The 17,090-nt window shown below is 41.4% G+C and overlaps 1 protein-coding gene across 3 annotated transcripts; it reads right to left on the reverse strand.

Annotated features, from left to right (window-relative positions):
• Positions 1-1,847: 1,847 nt before the first annotated feature.
• Positions 1,848-15,768, reverse strand: Ppie (peptidylprolyl isomerase E). Of its 3 annotated transcripts, none has more exons than XM_046469154.2 (10): positions 15,706-15,768; positions 14,498-14,596; positions 13,254-13,297; positions 12,532-12,558; positions 11,290-11,371; positions 10,530-10,630; positions 8,353-8,476; positions 5,335-5,520; positions 2,432-2,574; positions 1,848-2,264 (listed from the first exon to the last, which is right to left on the reverse strand). In XM_046469154.2, the coding sequence occupies exons 1-10, from the start codon at positions 15,734-15,736 to the stop codon at positions 2,196-2,198; spliced, it is 906 nt and encodes a 301-aa protein (XP_046325110.1). In that variant the 5' UTR covers positions 15,737-15,768; the 3' UTR covers positions 1,848-2,195. The 3 variants fall into 3 exon arrangements, with proteins under 3 accessions (XP_046325110.1, XP_046325111.1, XP_058426846.1); XM_046469155.2 differs by having other exon boundaries at positions 15,714-15,749; XM_058570863.1 differs by lacking the exon at positions 15,706-15,768 and adding an exon at positions 14,847-14,880.
• Positions 15,769-17,090: the final 1,322 nt, after the last annotated feature.

Here is a 17,090-nt window from a genome sequence, read left to right on the forward strand (position 1 = left end):
AATCCATACATGACACATTCCTTGGAGGGCAACATCTGTACTCTCCACCTTTAAAGGGCTGGTAAGTATTTGGTGAGGCTGGCCATGGCCTGGTTTTGAAACTTTGCTCTTTTGTTCCCAGAGACACAAGGAACCCACAAAGGGCTGAGGGACATCTGCATCCACCTAGTGCTGTGTATGGCAATTTGAATGGGTGAATTATCCTTTTGGGGGTTCAACCAGTAACATGAGTCTTTATGTGAGCAATTTACCCACTTACAAAATTTTAATTATTAAAAAACCCCATAATGTAGTTTTGGAAGAATGTGACAAAACAAAAACTAAAATATGAATTGAATGACCCTAGTTCTATGACTCAGATAAATACACCATTAGTATTTTGGTCACTGTATTTCTAGGCCTTTTTCTTAAAACATAATTATCTAGGCTTACATATAATTGATAATTTTGCCAAACTGGGATCATACTGTGGTATACATAAATTGCTTTGTGATGTGCTTTTCCCACTTTATTAGGAAGGGAAAATTTCTAGTTTTCTAGAAATTTTGGCTTTCTAGTTTCCTGTCACCTGAATTGAGGCTCCATTTCTACCACTAAAATATCTGTTCCCAGTTCCTTCCACGGAGGTTACTGTGAGGCTCCCATGACTATGACAGATGAGCAAAGTCTGGAGGTGGCTCTTACTATCTGACAGGAAACTCCAGTAGCCACATCCCTGATCCTGGGATCACAGTGCTGATCTCTGTCCTCCTTTGTGCAGGCTCTGCTAAGCTCTTCACACACCAAAGCCTCTCTTGGTTCTTGTGCAAGCCCTGAAATCAGGCTATGGTCCCCAGCTTCAAATGCCTGCCCTAATGCTGGTGCCTTCTGTGTAGAAAGAACTTAGCAGGGTCAACTTGGCTAGGCCACAGCACCCAATTTCTGGTCAACAGCAGCCTAGATGGTGCTGTGAAGGTATCTGGGGGTGGATTAATATTTAAGTCAGTGGAGTGAGCAACACTAATTACCATTTATAAGAAGGTATGCCTCATCCAGTCAGCTGAAAGCCTTAAGAAAAAGACTGAGGTCACCAGAAGAATTCTGTCTCCAGACTGCCTTTGCACTTGAACTGAAACATAAGTTTCTTTCTGGTTTTCCAGCCTGCTGGCCTGCCCTACAGATTTCAGTTTTCCCAATACCCACAATTCCCTAAGCCAGTTCCTTAAGATAAATCTTTCTCTCGCGTTCTCCACATACAGATACACACACTTGGTTCTGTTTCTCTGGAAAGTTCTGACAAATACAGGGACCATATACTGTCACTGACTTCTCAACTCTGTTGCTGCTATACTGAGAAAGCAGCTACAGACAATGTACAAACAAATGGTTGTGGCCGTGTTTCAACAAAACTTTATTCACAAAAATAGGCAGTAGGCTGGTTTAGGCCCATGTAGTTTGCTGATTTCCTATCTTCTAACAAAGAAGCATAGTACCCAGTACAGAGAAGGCACTGTGAGTTTAAAAATACCATTTAAAAAATGTATAAAATGAAAATGACAAGTGATAAATAAGACACTGAGGCTATGTGGCACACTTGCTGGCTATCAGACTGCCAGCATGAGTTTAGAAGCACAAACAGCAGAAGACAGGAACTTTTGCTTACCTTTGACTTCCATTGTCCTGACATGGTCTGACAGGGACATCTGGCATGAAGATACTTCAACCTGGCATCTAAGGGAATTGGCTCAAGGGAAAATACAGAAGCTGTAGGGAAGGCACTATGCCCTATCCACTTGCCTGCCCCAGGAAGACAGCTTAGTTACTGACACAATCTCTGACAACTCCCAGGAACTCACTGGAGGCAGCAGTATAAGAATCAGTTTATTTCAGCAAAGAAACCATCCAGCAGCCACAGGTGGGCCCAGGACAGCACCTGGCAGCACAAGCCTGAGAAGCCAGAGGCCACGCAGCTGTGGATGGTGGGGAGGGTCACACCTGCACCTGCTTGCTCCAAGAACCACAGCCATGCTGGGAACCAGTCGAGAGGCCACCCAACCAGGCCGTGAGGGAGCTGCTCCAAGCTGATCTGAGGAATGGCTGGGGTCACAAACACCATCTGCTTCATGCAGGACACCCTCAGTGCTGGCACCCCTGAGGCCAGCAGCTCCTTCCTGGACACACAGGTAAGAGCACAGCAGGGAGGGGAGAGCACTGCCTCACATGTACTCCCCACAGTCAGCGATGATCACCTTCTGCTTTGGCTTCCCATCCTTGCTGCCCTGGGCCTTTGTGGACAGAACAGGAAAGGAGAACTAGTCAGTGGGTGAGGGAGGAGACTGAAGAGGAACTTAGGGTGCCACCCCTAGCTGGAACCTGAGCTCACTCCTTCCTGGCCCTCCACAGGTTATACCCCAAGGGCCAGGGGGTTTGGGGGCCCTTCCTGGCCACCTACCTCAATTTGCCGTAAGACATCCAGACCTTCAGTAATCTCCCCGAACACTACATGCTTGCCATCCAGCCAATCTGTCTTGTCACAGGTCAGAAAGAACTGGGAGCCATTGGTGTTTGGGCCAGAGTTGGCCATGGAGAGTAGGCCTGGAGGAGAAAAGGACATCAACTCCCTCTACCTTGCCCCAGCCCCTAAAGCTGTCCATGCACACTGTGGACAGCCTTCTGCAGGCGGCCCAGGCTCTGGGACACACAGATCCCATGCATGTGGTCCTCTTATCTTTCACTCACTAGTGAAATAGGACAAGAAGGGCTGTTTCAAACATTTCATACTGGTCTGTCATTCTTGTTTTGTTTTTAACAATTATTTATTAAATGTCTACTTATAAGCAATCTCTGTTAAGTCCTGGGAACACTGATGAGCAAAACACTTCTAGCCCTGGTAGAAGCTCATAGTCAGTGGAAAAGGGTCATTTAAAAGACACAGTGCTACGACAACTATGATACAGTGAAGCCCAGTAACGGGCATTTGTGTGGAAAATGGCAACTTAAAGCAGCCATGTAGGAGAACATGTGTATCCACACACAGATGACTTAAAGACAGATGGTTGGGGTGTATGAGTGACACAGGAGAGGAGCCAGATGAGTCCTAAGTTTCTGATCAGGCAGCCAAATGGACAGTGGAATCATTTACTGAAACAAGGACAATGAAGACAAGGAAAAGTGTCGGGGAGAAGAGCAGAAGCTGTTTTGGGCCTGTGAGGTTGAGGGCCTGTGGGATATCCAGGCAGGCAGCTGGACAGGAGCCTGGATGTCAGGGAGCAATCAGTCCCAAGATGCAAATTTGGACAAACTCAACTCACAAGAATTCTGTGCAAGCTCTGGCACTGGATGAAATTGCCCAGGGCGGTAGCTCTCATTGAGGTTGGCCCTATCCCCAGGGGCTATTTGAACATTTAAGTATATTTTTGATTATCAGAAATATCATGGGCATTTAGTAGGTGGGGGCCTGGAATTCTGCAACTATCCCAAACAATGAAGAATTGTCCCATATCCTCTTGGTCTTTCAAATGTCCTGACAAATATCAGATGAAAAATGCTTATAAGCACCTGTATAATTCAATTATACATATAAGCCCAAAGTTTTGGAGGCATTTTGGTTTTTTCATGGAATCTTTCAGAAATGCAACTACTATATAAATCAACAAAATATTACTCTTCAATTTGGAATCTAACCAACTTTCCTATCAGTTCACAAAATCACGTCGCCAACAATAATACTGTTTGTGATATCCAAGTTGCCAGTAGACACACCTGTCTGCATTTCTCACTTTGCACTTGGGTACAGGTGCACACATCTGGCATAGTTGTATTTGCACATTTCCACCAAGAAACATATATTCTTTTATTACAACTCACTTTCTTTTCACATTCTTTCCTGTTAAGAAATAGTATTGATTTTTAAAATAACTCTGTAGACAGGTAGCATACATCATCTATACATTTCATTCCAGCAGTGAAGAGGTGTACTATAAATTATCAGTTAGAAAAAAGAGGCCTGGGGAGACAAGTTTCAATGGAAAAGCAAAGAGTGAGCTCTGAGCCACTTTAATATTTAGGGGTCAGGAGAAAAAGGAGATGGCAAAGACAGAAAAAAATCAATTAGGTAAAAGGAAACCAAGAGAGGAATTCTGTCAGCAAAGTGAAGGAAGGAAGGAAGATTCAAGGAGCAGAGGGTTAACGGTATGATATGCTGCTAGGAGGTGAAATCAATTGAGAGCTGAGAACTGGCTACTGGCAAGATACAACTGGTTAGCATCTTTAGTAAGAGTGGTTTCAATGGCAAGATGGGGCTAGAATTCTGGCTAGAAAAGCTAGAAAAGAATGAAGCCTGTGAGTCTCCATTTTCAAGAGTCTATTTTTTCCAGAAGTTTTGCTATCATAGACCAGAGACATGAGTTAATGGCTGGCAGGGAAAGAGTCCAAGGATTTTTTTTTTAAAAGATTGATACCACATGCTTAAGCTGATGGACTAAGCTGGCAGAGCAGAGGAAATGTATTATACAAGGTAGAGGTGGACACTGGAAGAAGCCAACCTCCTAAGTAGGGAAGAGGGATGGGCTCCAGCCCACAAGTGGCAGGGCTGGCCCCTGTAATAGAAGGGTAGTCAGAACATTCACTGCAGCAGATGAGGTGGGAGGGTGATATGGAAGCCTTAGGAGTGAAGACAGGCATGGAATCGTCATCTCTGATGGGGACCAAGAAACCAACTAGGGAGATCTGGTTAGAACTGTAGTCATAAATTTCAAGTGGGATCATTCAGTATAATTCTGTGTTTCCTCTAGTTGTAGGGGGACCAACCACTGAGATTTTACTAGATAAGTCTGAAAGGGGTTGGGAAGGTAGGTAGAGGTTGGGGCCATAAAGAGCTTACAATGGTTTGGATTAAGTAGAGGGGAGTGAAGGCAGGGGAGGGGGCATAAGGGTAGGAAGGATAGTAGAATGAATCAGACATTATTACCCTATGTACATATATGACTACACAACTGGTGTGATTCTACATCATGTACAACCAAAAGAATGAGAAATTATACTCCATTTATGTATGATGTGTCAAAGTGCATTCTACTGTCACGTAAAACTAATTAGAACAACAATTAAAAAAAAAAAAAGAGCTTACAATGGCAGATTATAGAATCTAAGGTAGGCTAATTTGAGTGTGGGCATGGTAGCGGGATGAACATCTCAAAGACACCCCAGTGGGTCTGAACGTTTTCTTTCTGCCCAGAAGCTGAGTATCTCAGAATCCCTGCCCCATGGCCAGAACCACAGCCTATTCTTCCAGCCCACACAACCATTCTGTGCTGGCCCAGCCTCTTATGTCACCATACCCCAATCAGCTCCTACCTGGTCCTGTGTGTTTGAGGATAAAGTTCTCATCATCAAACTTCTTCCCATAGATGGACTTTCCCCCAGTGCCGTTGTGGTTTGTGAAATCACCACCCTGGCACATGAACTGGGGGATGATGCGGTGGAAGCTGCTTCCCTTGAAGCCAAAGCCCTTTTCATGGGTACACAGGCAACGGAAATTCTCTGAAGTTGAGAAAAGAGTAAGTGCTGAGGTGGAAACACAAAAAAATAAAGCAAAAAAACAAAGCCTCTGAAAAATAGGGTTTTATTTGTTTAATGTTTACACAGTTGTAAACTTGGTATCCACATGGGATTGCTTCCAGGAACCTTTGCAGATATCAAAATCTGGGGATGTTTAAACCCCTTATAACCTATGCATAATCTCCTTTATACTTTAAATCATTTTTATATTCCTTATAATGTTTAATACAATGTAAACGCTATGTAAACAGTTGTTATATTCTATTGTCTAGAGAATAATGATAAGATCAAGTACGAACATGTTCAGCAAAGATGCAATTTTTCCCACCCCCCCAATAATTCTGATCTGTAGTTGGTTGAATCCACAGATATGGTGCCTGTGGATAAGGAGGAGTGACTGTATTTTCATTTTAAAGTAAAAGAAGCTGTCTCAGCTAGGTGGTTCAGCCCTGTAATCTCAGCTACTCAGGAAACTGACACAGGAGGATCAAAAGTCTGAAGTCACCTTGGGTACCTTAGCAAGACCTTGACTGCTGGCAGCTCAGTGGCAGAGTGCTTCTGCTTCGCTTACCTAAGCACACACATGGCCCTGGTTTCAACCCCCAGTACAACAAAAACAAAAACAAAGTAAGAGACACTCATTATAAACCTTTGTGATACTGACTCTTAGAGGACTACAGGGCATGCTCTTAGAGGAGGAGAATTGAATACATGCACTTAGCTCTGCTACCTCCCAGACTAGGAGCAAAGTGATCTTTGAACAGGAAACCCAAAAGATCTTAGAAAACTCATGACTTTGGATGTGGTAATAGTTTCTTACATGACACCAACTATGTAGGTAACAAAAGAAAAATAGATAAATTTGATTTCATCAAAATAAAAAATTTATGTGTATCAAAAAAATACCACCAACAGAGTAAAAGGCAACCCATAGAATGAGAGAAAATATTTGTAATCATTTAGTAAGAGTTTAATATCCAGATGTATAACTTCTATAATTCAACAACAAAAAGACAAACAATCCAATTAATAAATGGACCAAAGGGTTGAACAAAGAAGATACACAAATGGCCAATAAGATTACGAAAAGATACTCAATATCATTAGTCATTAGGGAAATAGAAATCAAAACTACAATGAGATACCACTTCACAACTGCTGGAGAAGATGTGGAGAAATTGGAAGCCATCCACATTGCTGGTGGGAATAAGGCTAATGGCACATTTAAAAATAGTTAAAATGGCCAAAAAGTCAATTTTAAAAGGGAAAGACAAAAGAACAAAAAATTCTGAAATCTGGGAAACAAACAGATGAGTCATAACTGATATAGCAGTCTGTGGATGAAGCTGACTCTCAAGCTGATAAAAGCCAAAAAACAACTCAATTAACACTCCAAAAGCCCAGACACAAGTGTGATGGTAATTCTAAAAACAGCAAGTCTGGTTGAATCCTGTTTTAGAAAGTAGTTATCCCCAGGACCCTCTCCTTAACTCTGTACCTGGGGGCTGTTCTTCCTCTGCCCTGGCAGTCAGCTTAAATTCTACTCTCTAGTGAGATAAAGCAAAGGGTCTCTGGACTAGGAAGCCCTAGGAGGGTTGCTGAGGTCATGACAAATGAAGTTTCAGTGAAAACTTATATAGTGAAGGCTGAAGCATTCAGCCCTGTCTCTTTCTCCCTCACCAAGATGGCAAACAACTGGTTACAGAGCCTCCAGTTTGGGAGAGTCAAGAATAAATACACAGGCAATTACCAATTCCAGGCAAAACAAGTCCTATATGTATGAAATGTATGATGTTTATATTGTTAAATAATCTATGATCTAACTCAAATTGTGGGAATGCTATAGGGAAAATGAAAAGGGATTTTATAGGAACACGTAAAGGGATTTATATATATATATATATATATATATATATATACACAAAATATTTATATATAATATATATATAAATAACATATTAATATAAATAATATTAATTGATTGTACTGGGGATGGAATCCAGGGCTTTCTGCATGCTAGGAAAGAGCTCTACCACTGAATTACATTTCCAGCCCTTTTATAAATTTTAATTTAAGAAAGGGATTTAAGTGGCCAAGGCTAGCCTTAAATTTGTAATCTTCCTGCCACAGCCTCCCAAGTAGCTGGGATTACAGGCATGTACCACCATGCATGGCCAGAAGAAAATTTTAAAAGCTAATTCCTTAACTTCTGAAGCAGAAATATCAAAAGATAATGTCTAAAATTTAAAAAATCAGAAAGTAGAAATAGAAAACTGTTATCTACCAAGATGGAAGTAAAAACCAAAAGAGATTCACAAGAGTTGAAATTGGCTACTTCTGAGTAGCAACAAATATTGTTGGTGTCAGGGCAGGGCACAGAGACAGCACTAGAGAACTGCTGTATTTTGAAACAAGCTTTCTGAAACTGATTTTTTAAAGTACCTAATAAAATTTACACTTAAAAGAATAAAGAAAAGTATTTAACAAATAAGAAAGGTTACTCAAAAACAGCACTAGTTGTTACTAAAGCACAGGACTGGATATATTATTATTGGAATATATGTGTGTTGGTGTATTCAATTTATATATTTATTTTTTTTAACCATGAACACATTACTTATTTATTTTTTTTAAACTATTATTTAGAAAATAGTAAACTAGCACTTATAAGCTCCCAGGGTCTGACATGCCTCAAATCAATTCAGGTCAGAAAAAACATCAAGGCATAAGAACTAAGGCAATGAGAACCCTGGGAAAGCTCAGTGCTCAGGCACCAATTTCCTGTCATCCTGACCACAGCAGGATCCTGCTCACCTGCCGTCATGGGCACAACATCAGAACGCAAGAGCATCTGGATGCGGCCAGCTGGTTTGTTTCCAATCTTGATGTCCATGTACACTTGAGGATTTGACCGGGCCTTTTTTGCAGTGGGCTCCCCCTAGGTGCAGAAGAAATTGTTAGTTAGAACTCACTGGTTGTGGCTCAATGGTAGCGCTTGCCTTGCATGCACGAGGCACTAGGTTCAATTCTCAGCACCACATACATACAAATAAATAAAATAAAGATCCATCAACAACTAAAAAATATTTAAAAAAAAAAAAAAGAACTCAGTAATCTCCAAATAGAAGAACAAGTATTTTTCTGCACATGTACTTGGCACAAACTCCTTGAGCAGGCCAGCGGAAGGTGATGACAGGGAATGCCATTAAGGGACAGGGCTGTGGAAGGCAGTAGCCATGACTATAGCACTCAGCTGGACATCCAGCAATAGCAGAGCTTGCCCTCCTCTAGTCTTTCGTAAGGACAGCTAGAATGATCTTTCTGAAACACTGGTCCAATCATTAACTCTGTTGCTCAGAACTTTTCCTCACCATCTAATTGGAGATCCATCCACACTTCTGCTTTCCCTCAGACACACCAGCTTACTCCCCCTGCCCTGCAGCTCGTCTTACAATACACAGGTCTCATCATTTCGACCTCCAGCTCAAGCACATACAGTTAGTAGACCCACTCATGTATCTCCAGATCTCCTCCATGCCTGACCCACATTGTCACAGGTTGGCCACACGGAAGCAAGCAGGGGGCCCTCTCACTCAGGCCTCAGCCTAAGTGCTCAGAGGCTTGTTTTGTACTCCAAGTAGGTAAGAGTAAGCAGAAGATCAGCAGACATTTAATACAACCACCACACTTGTTCCAAGGGGAAAGATAAAATGTTATTACCTTGCTTTGATTCAATTGAACAAACATATACTATGGCATCATGTGGGCGCTGAGGATATTGCCACTGCTATTTGCCATTGTAATAGCAAGGGTCCAGCAGCAGCAGCAGCACCTGCAGCATTTACTGGATAACTTGCCCCAGTTCACAAAAGTGGTTAATGGGGAGCTAAAAGGCAAAACTAAATCAGCTTTCCTGTCAAATTCACACTACTAATCATATTACTCTACCTCATATTTTTTTTTAATTTTTTTAGTTGTAGTTGGACGCAATACCTTTATTATATTTATTTATTTTCATGTGGTGATGAGGCTTAAACCCAGCACCTCGCATGTGCTAGGCAAGCACTATACCACTGAGGCACAACCCCAGCCCTCCACCTCATATTTTTATTAATAAGATGCATACTACAAGGCCCCTAGTCTCACAGAAATTAATGCCTAGAAAAGTAAGGGCAATTGGCACTGAAGTAGCCTGTGCAAAAGTAAAGGTATACATGGACATATAAAGAATGGCTTTATTAAGACCATGGTGAGAGTAGGAAGGAGACTACACTGGGAGAGGTGGGAAATGAGATTGGAGAGACAGGCAGGATCAAGAACCTGGAAGGCCCCTTTTGCACTTTGTCCCATGAAACAGGTGATGGGGAAAAGTGAAAAATTCTGAGCAACAGAGTTAATGATTGGATCAGTGTTTCAGAAAGATCATTCCAGCTCTCCTTATAAAAGACTGGAGCAGGGCAAGTCTGCAGCCAGTTACTGTAATTATCCAAATGAGACAAGAGGCTAGACTAAGATGAGTGCTTCAAGGAAGATTTCACAGAATTGGCCAATTATGATGATGTATTGGCTCTATATTAAAAGAGGGTCTAGATAACCTAGTGGGATTTCACTAACTGTCAGGACACCACTTTTGGCATTCTGCTTTGCATCCAAATTTCTGGTTTGGGCAATGTGCAGATGGATGAGGCAAATTAACCAAGACTGAACACAGGAAGACAGGGTTGAAAAGGGGAAGTTCATTTTAGGCAACTTTAAGGCTTCCTACACAGAAGCAGACTTGCATGAAGAAACAGCTGCAGCTCAGCACTAGAAACAGATGACAAGATTCAACTGAAAAATAAACGCTGCCTTTGACAAAGTACTAAGTTCAATATATCTACTCTCTGCTTTTGTACATATATATCTGAAAATTGCCATAAAAACTTAAAAATACAAGAGTCTCCTGTAGAAAGCACCAGCCCTATCTCCAGAACCATAGTCTTTGTTCTCACCTCCTGGGCTTCTGCTTTGGGAGGCTCTGACCCTTCTTCCTCTTTATTCTCTTCAAGAGTCTTCCCAGAAAATTTCTTCAACCAGTCATCATCTGACCAAACTGAAAGGAAAGAAGCAAACCAATATTAAGAAATTCAAACTATCAGTCAATTGTTAAGTAGCTACTTTGGTCAGAAGGTAGAATATTCTAAGTGGCCCTCTTAATCAGAGGAGTCTCCTTGAGAACTCCTAAGGGCAAGGAAATTTACCACTAGGAATACCCTGAGGTCCAGCACTTAGTGGGACTAAGTAAAAAAAAAAAAAAGCTATGCTGGGGCTGGGTTTGTGGCTCAGTGGTAGAGTGCTTACCTAGCACATGTGAGGCACTGGGTTCAATTCTGAGCACCACATATAAATAAATGAATAGAATAAGGGTCCATCAACATCTGAAAGTATATATTAAAAAAAAAAAAAAAACGCTATGATACGGGCAAAGATATGCCTTTGCTGGTTCTAGTCCTTGATGGAGCATCCTAGGAATGGAGTACAGAGAAAACTGAGAAGGTTGAGAGGCCGGAAGCAATTACTTTGGCTTTGCTGTGAAGCTTGAACTGTTTCCCCAGAAAGGTGGTACCTGTCTCTCGCCAACATGAACCATCCTTTACTCCTTATCTGTCAAGAAGCAGTATTTAGCACGTATTTCCAAGTAAATAGGATAAAAATGGAACTAAGGCCAAACTGAAGATTATAACAAGGAACCTGTGAGTTGTTCCCACTCACCTGGTCTGGAAGAACCCTCCTTAATTCTCATTGGTTTTGCCAAATTGACACGAATTGTCCGTCCAAAGAGCTCAGATTCATTCTGAAAAAATTGAAAATCCAACTATTTAAATTCTGTCACATTAAAGGAGAGCCAAACAGCTTCTCATTTTATTTCTGACACATGCTCAAGATTCTGGTCCCTTTCTAGTAGTAAGCTGTGTCCTCAAACAAAGCAGTCATCATGGGAGGAAATGGCAGGGAGTTTCATCCTGAGCTATCACACACCTCCTTTCTTTGAATACCAGCAAAGAAAGGTCTGTATTGCCAAAAGTAACTCTGAGTTCAAGGGACTCTGAAATTACAAGAATAAATGCAGTTTCCTGGAACCTGAATTCACCTTCAAAAGCCAACATCAGCTTTGAAATGGTGAGGATCATCTCTCTCTGACAGTTAAGAAATATGTTTAGTGAATGGGTAAGAGAGAACAGGAAATAAAGAACTTCATTATCCCAAAATATCTGGCCCTGGGACAGATCACTTAATGTAAATTTACTTAAGGTAGTGGTGAAAATTTTATGGTAAAAAGTTAAAAAAAAAAAAAAATCTTTTGACTGGTCTTTGTGATGAAAGTAGAAATAATGAAAATATCTTTCTAACAGTTAATATGCAGGCTTAAGTATGCACTGACTTGTGGTACAAACATGTAACAGGAGCTGACTAGTATGAAGTATTTTTTTCCAACAAAATTCTATCAACAGTATATAATACCTTTGCACTTACTAGTTGACATGAAAATTATGTATAAAGATTTCAAGGAGGGCAGGAATACCGAAAAGCATCGTCTCGTCATTTCCAAGAACTTTTCCAGGATACTCAAATCATTTAAATCAATAGCATACCCTGTCATTATTCTGATTGAATTTCTCTTCTCAGTCGTTAACTGATCTGACACTTCAAGAAATCTTCTTTTACAAAATATGCAGTTTCACTATGCAATCGATTTGCATTGTATTTGCAATTTATTATCCCAGGCATGAGGGAGTTGGTGAGAGACAGATCAACTTATATTATTGTAAATGGTGAAAGATATCTGAGTAAGGACTAATTTTTGCAAGTGATCAATTCACAGTGAATATTTTCACATGATGACCATTTTTACCTCCCCACACAACCTTGAGGTTTAAAAAACCAATATGTGAACAAGGACTCTTTATACCACCAAAAAGCAACGTAAGTTAGAATGAGAATTCTCAGTCTTACCATGTTGTCAATAGCTGCTGCAGCATCCTGCCAAGGAGAGACAAAGTATAAGTTTAGGCTTGTACCTAAACGCTTGTTGAGTCTAAACATTTTCTCAGTATCAAAAAAAAAAAAACCCCAAACACAGGAAAAAGTCACGTCTACCCTTCTTATCTAAACTGTGTCTAATAAAAAGCACTTCTTGGCTGACTTTTGAGCTAGTGAAGCCACAATATGAAAAACAGTTGAAAGCATAAGAAATAATCACCAGCACTGCTAGGCAAGAATGCTCAATGAACAGAGCTGTAAGAGAGATCTGCAGAGCAAGAGGGACTTGGCCTGGCAGAAACTCTGAGATGTTATTCACAGTCTACAGTCTGATTAACCCACCAAGTCCCACATTTTTAATTATGTGACTAATTCAACAGGTGCATTAAAATATTCTGGAAATTTTAACCTAGGGCTTATAAATTATTAAGCCCATTAATATTATAATACAATTACATTGCTATTATATAATTATATTATATACTATATTTAAGCTTTTACAGGTGTTCCACATCTGGGACAATGTGACAAAATGGGTTAAGTGAGAGAAGCTTTCTTTCAATCAGTACTTCTGGTCCCCTGGAAGTATCAGTGTAAAGCCCAGAAACCTAATCCTACGGGGAACAGCTTCCTTTGTTATTAGTTACAATAACACAAACCAAAGACAAAACAAAGGTAACACAAAATGTTCTTACCTCTGCCAATTCAAATTCAACAAAAGCAAATCCTCGATGCTTTTCTGCAAAAAGGGGGAAAAAACAAGTACCATGCAAAAAGGGAAGAAACAGAATGGTCATAATGAAAATTAAGTCAGTTATATGCATCTCCAGACACTGGAAATTCTACCCAATCATTATTTAGAAAGAAGAAATCTCATTCTTTAATTCCTCTTAAATAACATTTTAAGCAATAATAAACTTTTTAGAGGAAAAGCTAAAAATTAACTATGTCTTTATTCTTTAAAATGAGCATTCAATTCTTCTACCAAAGCTAAACTTAAACACTTCAACCTTTGTATGCAAGGCAACTAGAAAAATGGTCAGTTAAACTATTAACTGTGCACAAATATATAATTTGAGAATAAACTATTCCTTCCGAAAGCATGAATCCTAAAATCTGATAAGGATGTTGAGTCTTTATCCTCAGGCAAATGCTGATCTGTTTAGAAAGGCCAACCAAAACAGTATTAATTATAGAACTCAGAGACCAGAGGGCCTTTAGAAAATCAATATAACCTTACTGTATTTGCAAAGGAAGGCTCAGAGAGTGTAAGGTCCCTGCTAACAATCAGATGCAAGATTAATATTAGAGCTAGGCCTAAAACCCTGGCCTAAAAATTACAACAAGGCTGAGAGATGAACACAGCAGGAGAGCCTTTGCCTAACATGTATAAGACCCTACATTTGATCCGCACATGGTAGGGGAAAAAAAGGAGGAGGGGTGGGGATGTAGCTCTGTGGTAGGGTGCTTTCCTAGCTTGAATAAGGGCCAGGGCTTGATTCTCAACAACACAAGAGGGGAAAAAATAATTACAACCAAGATAAAGTAGAAAACTGAATGGTAACTGTATACCAATTAAAGGAAAACCCATCCAGGTATGTAGAAGCTAGAGTCCCATTTGAGGGCCAGGTTTTCCTGCTGTCTCATTTAATAGCACAGCTGCCAAGAAGGGAGCAGGTGTGATGAGGTATCTGGCAGGTAATTTGAAACAACACTCAGATATCAATGTAGTTCATTCCTATTGGTCTACTGAAAATTTTGTATTATCTCAAACCCAACAGATGGAGACTGCAACATATTGACAACCCACAAGTACTCTACCGGAGAGCCACACTTCTGGCCTGAAAACACATATTTAGACTTGTGATGTGACTTCACATTTTTTTAAAGTTCTTTTTCCAATAGGATTCTGAACATAAAAGAAACCAAAAGGACTCACCTGTTTCATAATCCAGAGGAATCTGAATATCTGTGATGTCTCCAAAAGGAATAAAAGCAGCATGAAGAACTTTGTCGTCCACCTCCTCTGCCAGTCCACCTGCAAATAAACCAAGGGCTTTTTGAGCTGCTGTCCTCAATACTCTTGCAGAAGACTGTGGGGCAAATTAGCATGTTAGGCAAGGGCAGGAGTCTTTCCATCCAGTTGTTTGGTTAGACAAACACCCCTCTCTCATCTACTGCCCACCCACACTAATAAAGTACATTCTTATCTTCATCCTTCTTTTAGACCCTCATCTAACTCCAGGATTCCTGCAAAAGCCTCATAACTGATTTCCCTGCCTGTGTACCTTCTATCAACTCCACCATGCCAACTTGAAAGATCTTGGGAAAGTGAAAATTTGAGCCCATCACTTCTCTGCTTAAAGTCCTTCAAAGGTTTTCCACCATCCTCAGATTAAAGTGCAAACTTCTTAGCAGTTTATACAAGGTTCTTCATAACCTGTCCACCTCTCCAGCTTGTTTCTGGAGAGGTGAGTGCAAACTTTCCGGATGCAGTAAGTCCGGAGTTGATGAGCAGGAGTTAGCTGGGTAACTCTGCTTTCCAATTCCCTGGGTCCCGAAAAACAACCCACTTGCCACCAAGGGTCGGGTTATTTAACATCTTTGAGCTTCAATTTTTGCACCTCCCTTGTAATAAGTAACTTTGCCTCTACTTTGGCTACTCAGCTAACTCCTCATCAGCTCTGGAGTTATCGCACGCGGAAAGTCTGCCCTCCTCTCCCCCAGATGAATGGATCATTTCTTCACGCAGCCGAGGCCCTGTCATCACTGCCCATCCCCACCACAGCGCTTATCTATGGTACTAAGGTTATTCCCACTTTTATTTTTTTTCTGGCTAGTCTGGGAACTCCTTTGTGATTGAGGTTGAGCCATCTCTGCAGTGAATGCAAAATTGATAGGCGCGAGGATTTGAAAGACCGTATTTCTCCACTGCTATTCCGGACCCTGGAGGAGTTTAGCACACCAGGAAGGAAGCCGGAGTGATTGTTACATCTTGGGCTCACGGCCTGAGACAAAGCAATAACGCCACAGATCCGGCCTGACAGCTACTCCCGCTTTCCCCATCTGGAGACGTGTCCCTCCCCACTCTGGGACCCACTCGAGGCTGGTTTGCCCAAGCTCCGCCTAGCGCCCGCGCCTGCTCACCCACGTACAGCACGCGTTTGGTAGTGGCCATCTTGCTCCAGCTCTTTTCCGCCGGAAATAGGCGCTCGGCCCGCCCCCTCTGGCCCCGCCCCGTCTCGGCCCGCCCTACCTCGCTGCAAGGCTCTTGCAGACCCCGCCCACTGGAGCGCTGGTCTGGCTGCGTTGGCCTCCTAGTTCCCTCCCGCGATGCGTTGGGCGTACGGTGGTGGATGAGCTGACCGGTTACTGGTGCTCCAAGTGCGACGCTGTTGTGGGAAAAAAATCAGGCGGGATATTATCCGCAAAGGACTACAAATAAGTATGGTCCGTGGGCCATCCCGCCACCCCGTTTTGGAAAACCCAGGAGCTAATAATGTTTTGTACATTTTGAAATAGTTGAGGGGAAAATCAAAACAAGAATATTTTGTGACACGTGAAAATTTCGTGTATTTTATTCACATATTGTATAGTTTAAATTCTATTAAAATTTAAGTGTCCACACATAAAGTTTTATTGGGACACAGCCCCACTCATTCCTTTAAATATTATTGTCTGTGACTGCTTTCAAGCTACAAGGGCAGGAGAGCTATAGCTAGAAAAGCAGACAATGTTTACTATCTGGCTCTTTAGGAAAAAAGTTTGTTGATTCTTGAACTAAATCTACTAATACATAAACCACAGATTTACATAAATGGTAAAAAAAAAAAGTGGGGACATTTATTTTAGATGGTTTATATGGGGCAGGGCTTAAGTCCTTCATGAAATGATATTTAAGCTGAAACCTGAAGGAAAAGGAGTCCGAGTGAAGGAATCAGGTGAAAAATATCTAGGAGAGGAAACAACTTTTGTATTCTCAAAGAACTGAAAGGCCAGAGCATGGGGGGGGTGGGGGGGTGGGGGGTAGTGTATGTTAAATCAGGCAAGGAAAGGTGGGGAGTGGGCCACACTGTGCAAGATTCTGCAAGCCTTGTGGAAGATTTGGGGCTCTGAGAAGCTACTGAAGTTATAACAGGAAATTACATGGTCACATTTATGTATTAGAATAGTGCTCTGACCACGATGTCTGGAATGGATAGAGTGAAATCCTGAAGACCAGAAGTAGACTAGGAAGGAGTTGGTTGTGGCTCTCTTTCTCCAACAGTCCCTCCAGCTTATTTACAAGATGATCTTGCTTAAAAATAAAGCTGACCTCTCTAGATCTCCCTGATTAAATCATTGCTGCTTATAACTAGGCTCTTGACAAGGGGACTGTGCCCACCCCAAATCAACCCCAACCTCCACACTACATCTTCACCTTCTTACCATGTGCTCACCTTCCTTTGTTCATTCAGTTCTCTCTCTTTTTTTCCATCTGGATGCACCCACCTGTTTTTGTCAGAGGTTCTCTTTAGCTCTTCACTCACCCA

Source organism: Marmota monax, unplaced genomic scaffold (assembly GCF_021218885.2).
Source record: "Marmota monax isolate L192 unplaced genomic scaffold, Marmota_monax_Labrador192_F-V1.1 WCK01_AAM20220418_F8-fsc00008, whole genome shotgun sequence".
Taxonomy (NCBI): Eukaryota; Metazoa; Chordata; class Mammalia; order Rodentia; family Sciuridae; genus Marmota; species Marmota monax.

Excerpts from the sequence above, each read along its gene's own strand:
- Ppie (XM_046469154.2), bottom strand. The coding sequence starts at position 15,736 with ATGGCCACTACCAAACGCGTGCTGTACGTGG. Across the intron at positions 10,631-11,289 it reads GGAGGGTTCTTCCAGACCAG|TTTGGTCAGATGATGACTGG; the intron begins GTGAGTGGGAAC and ends CTTTCCTTTCAG. Across the intron at positions 2,265-2,431 it reads ATGTCTTACGGCAAATTGAG|GCCCAGGGCAGCAAGGATGG; the intron begins GTAGGTGGCCAG and ends CTGTCCACAAAG.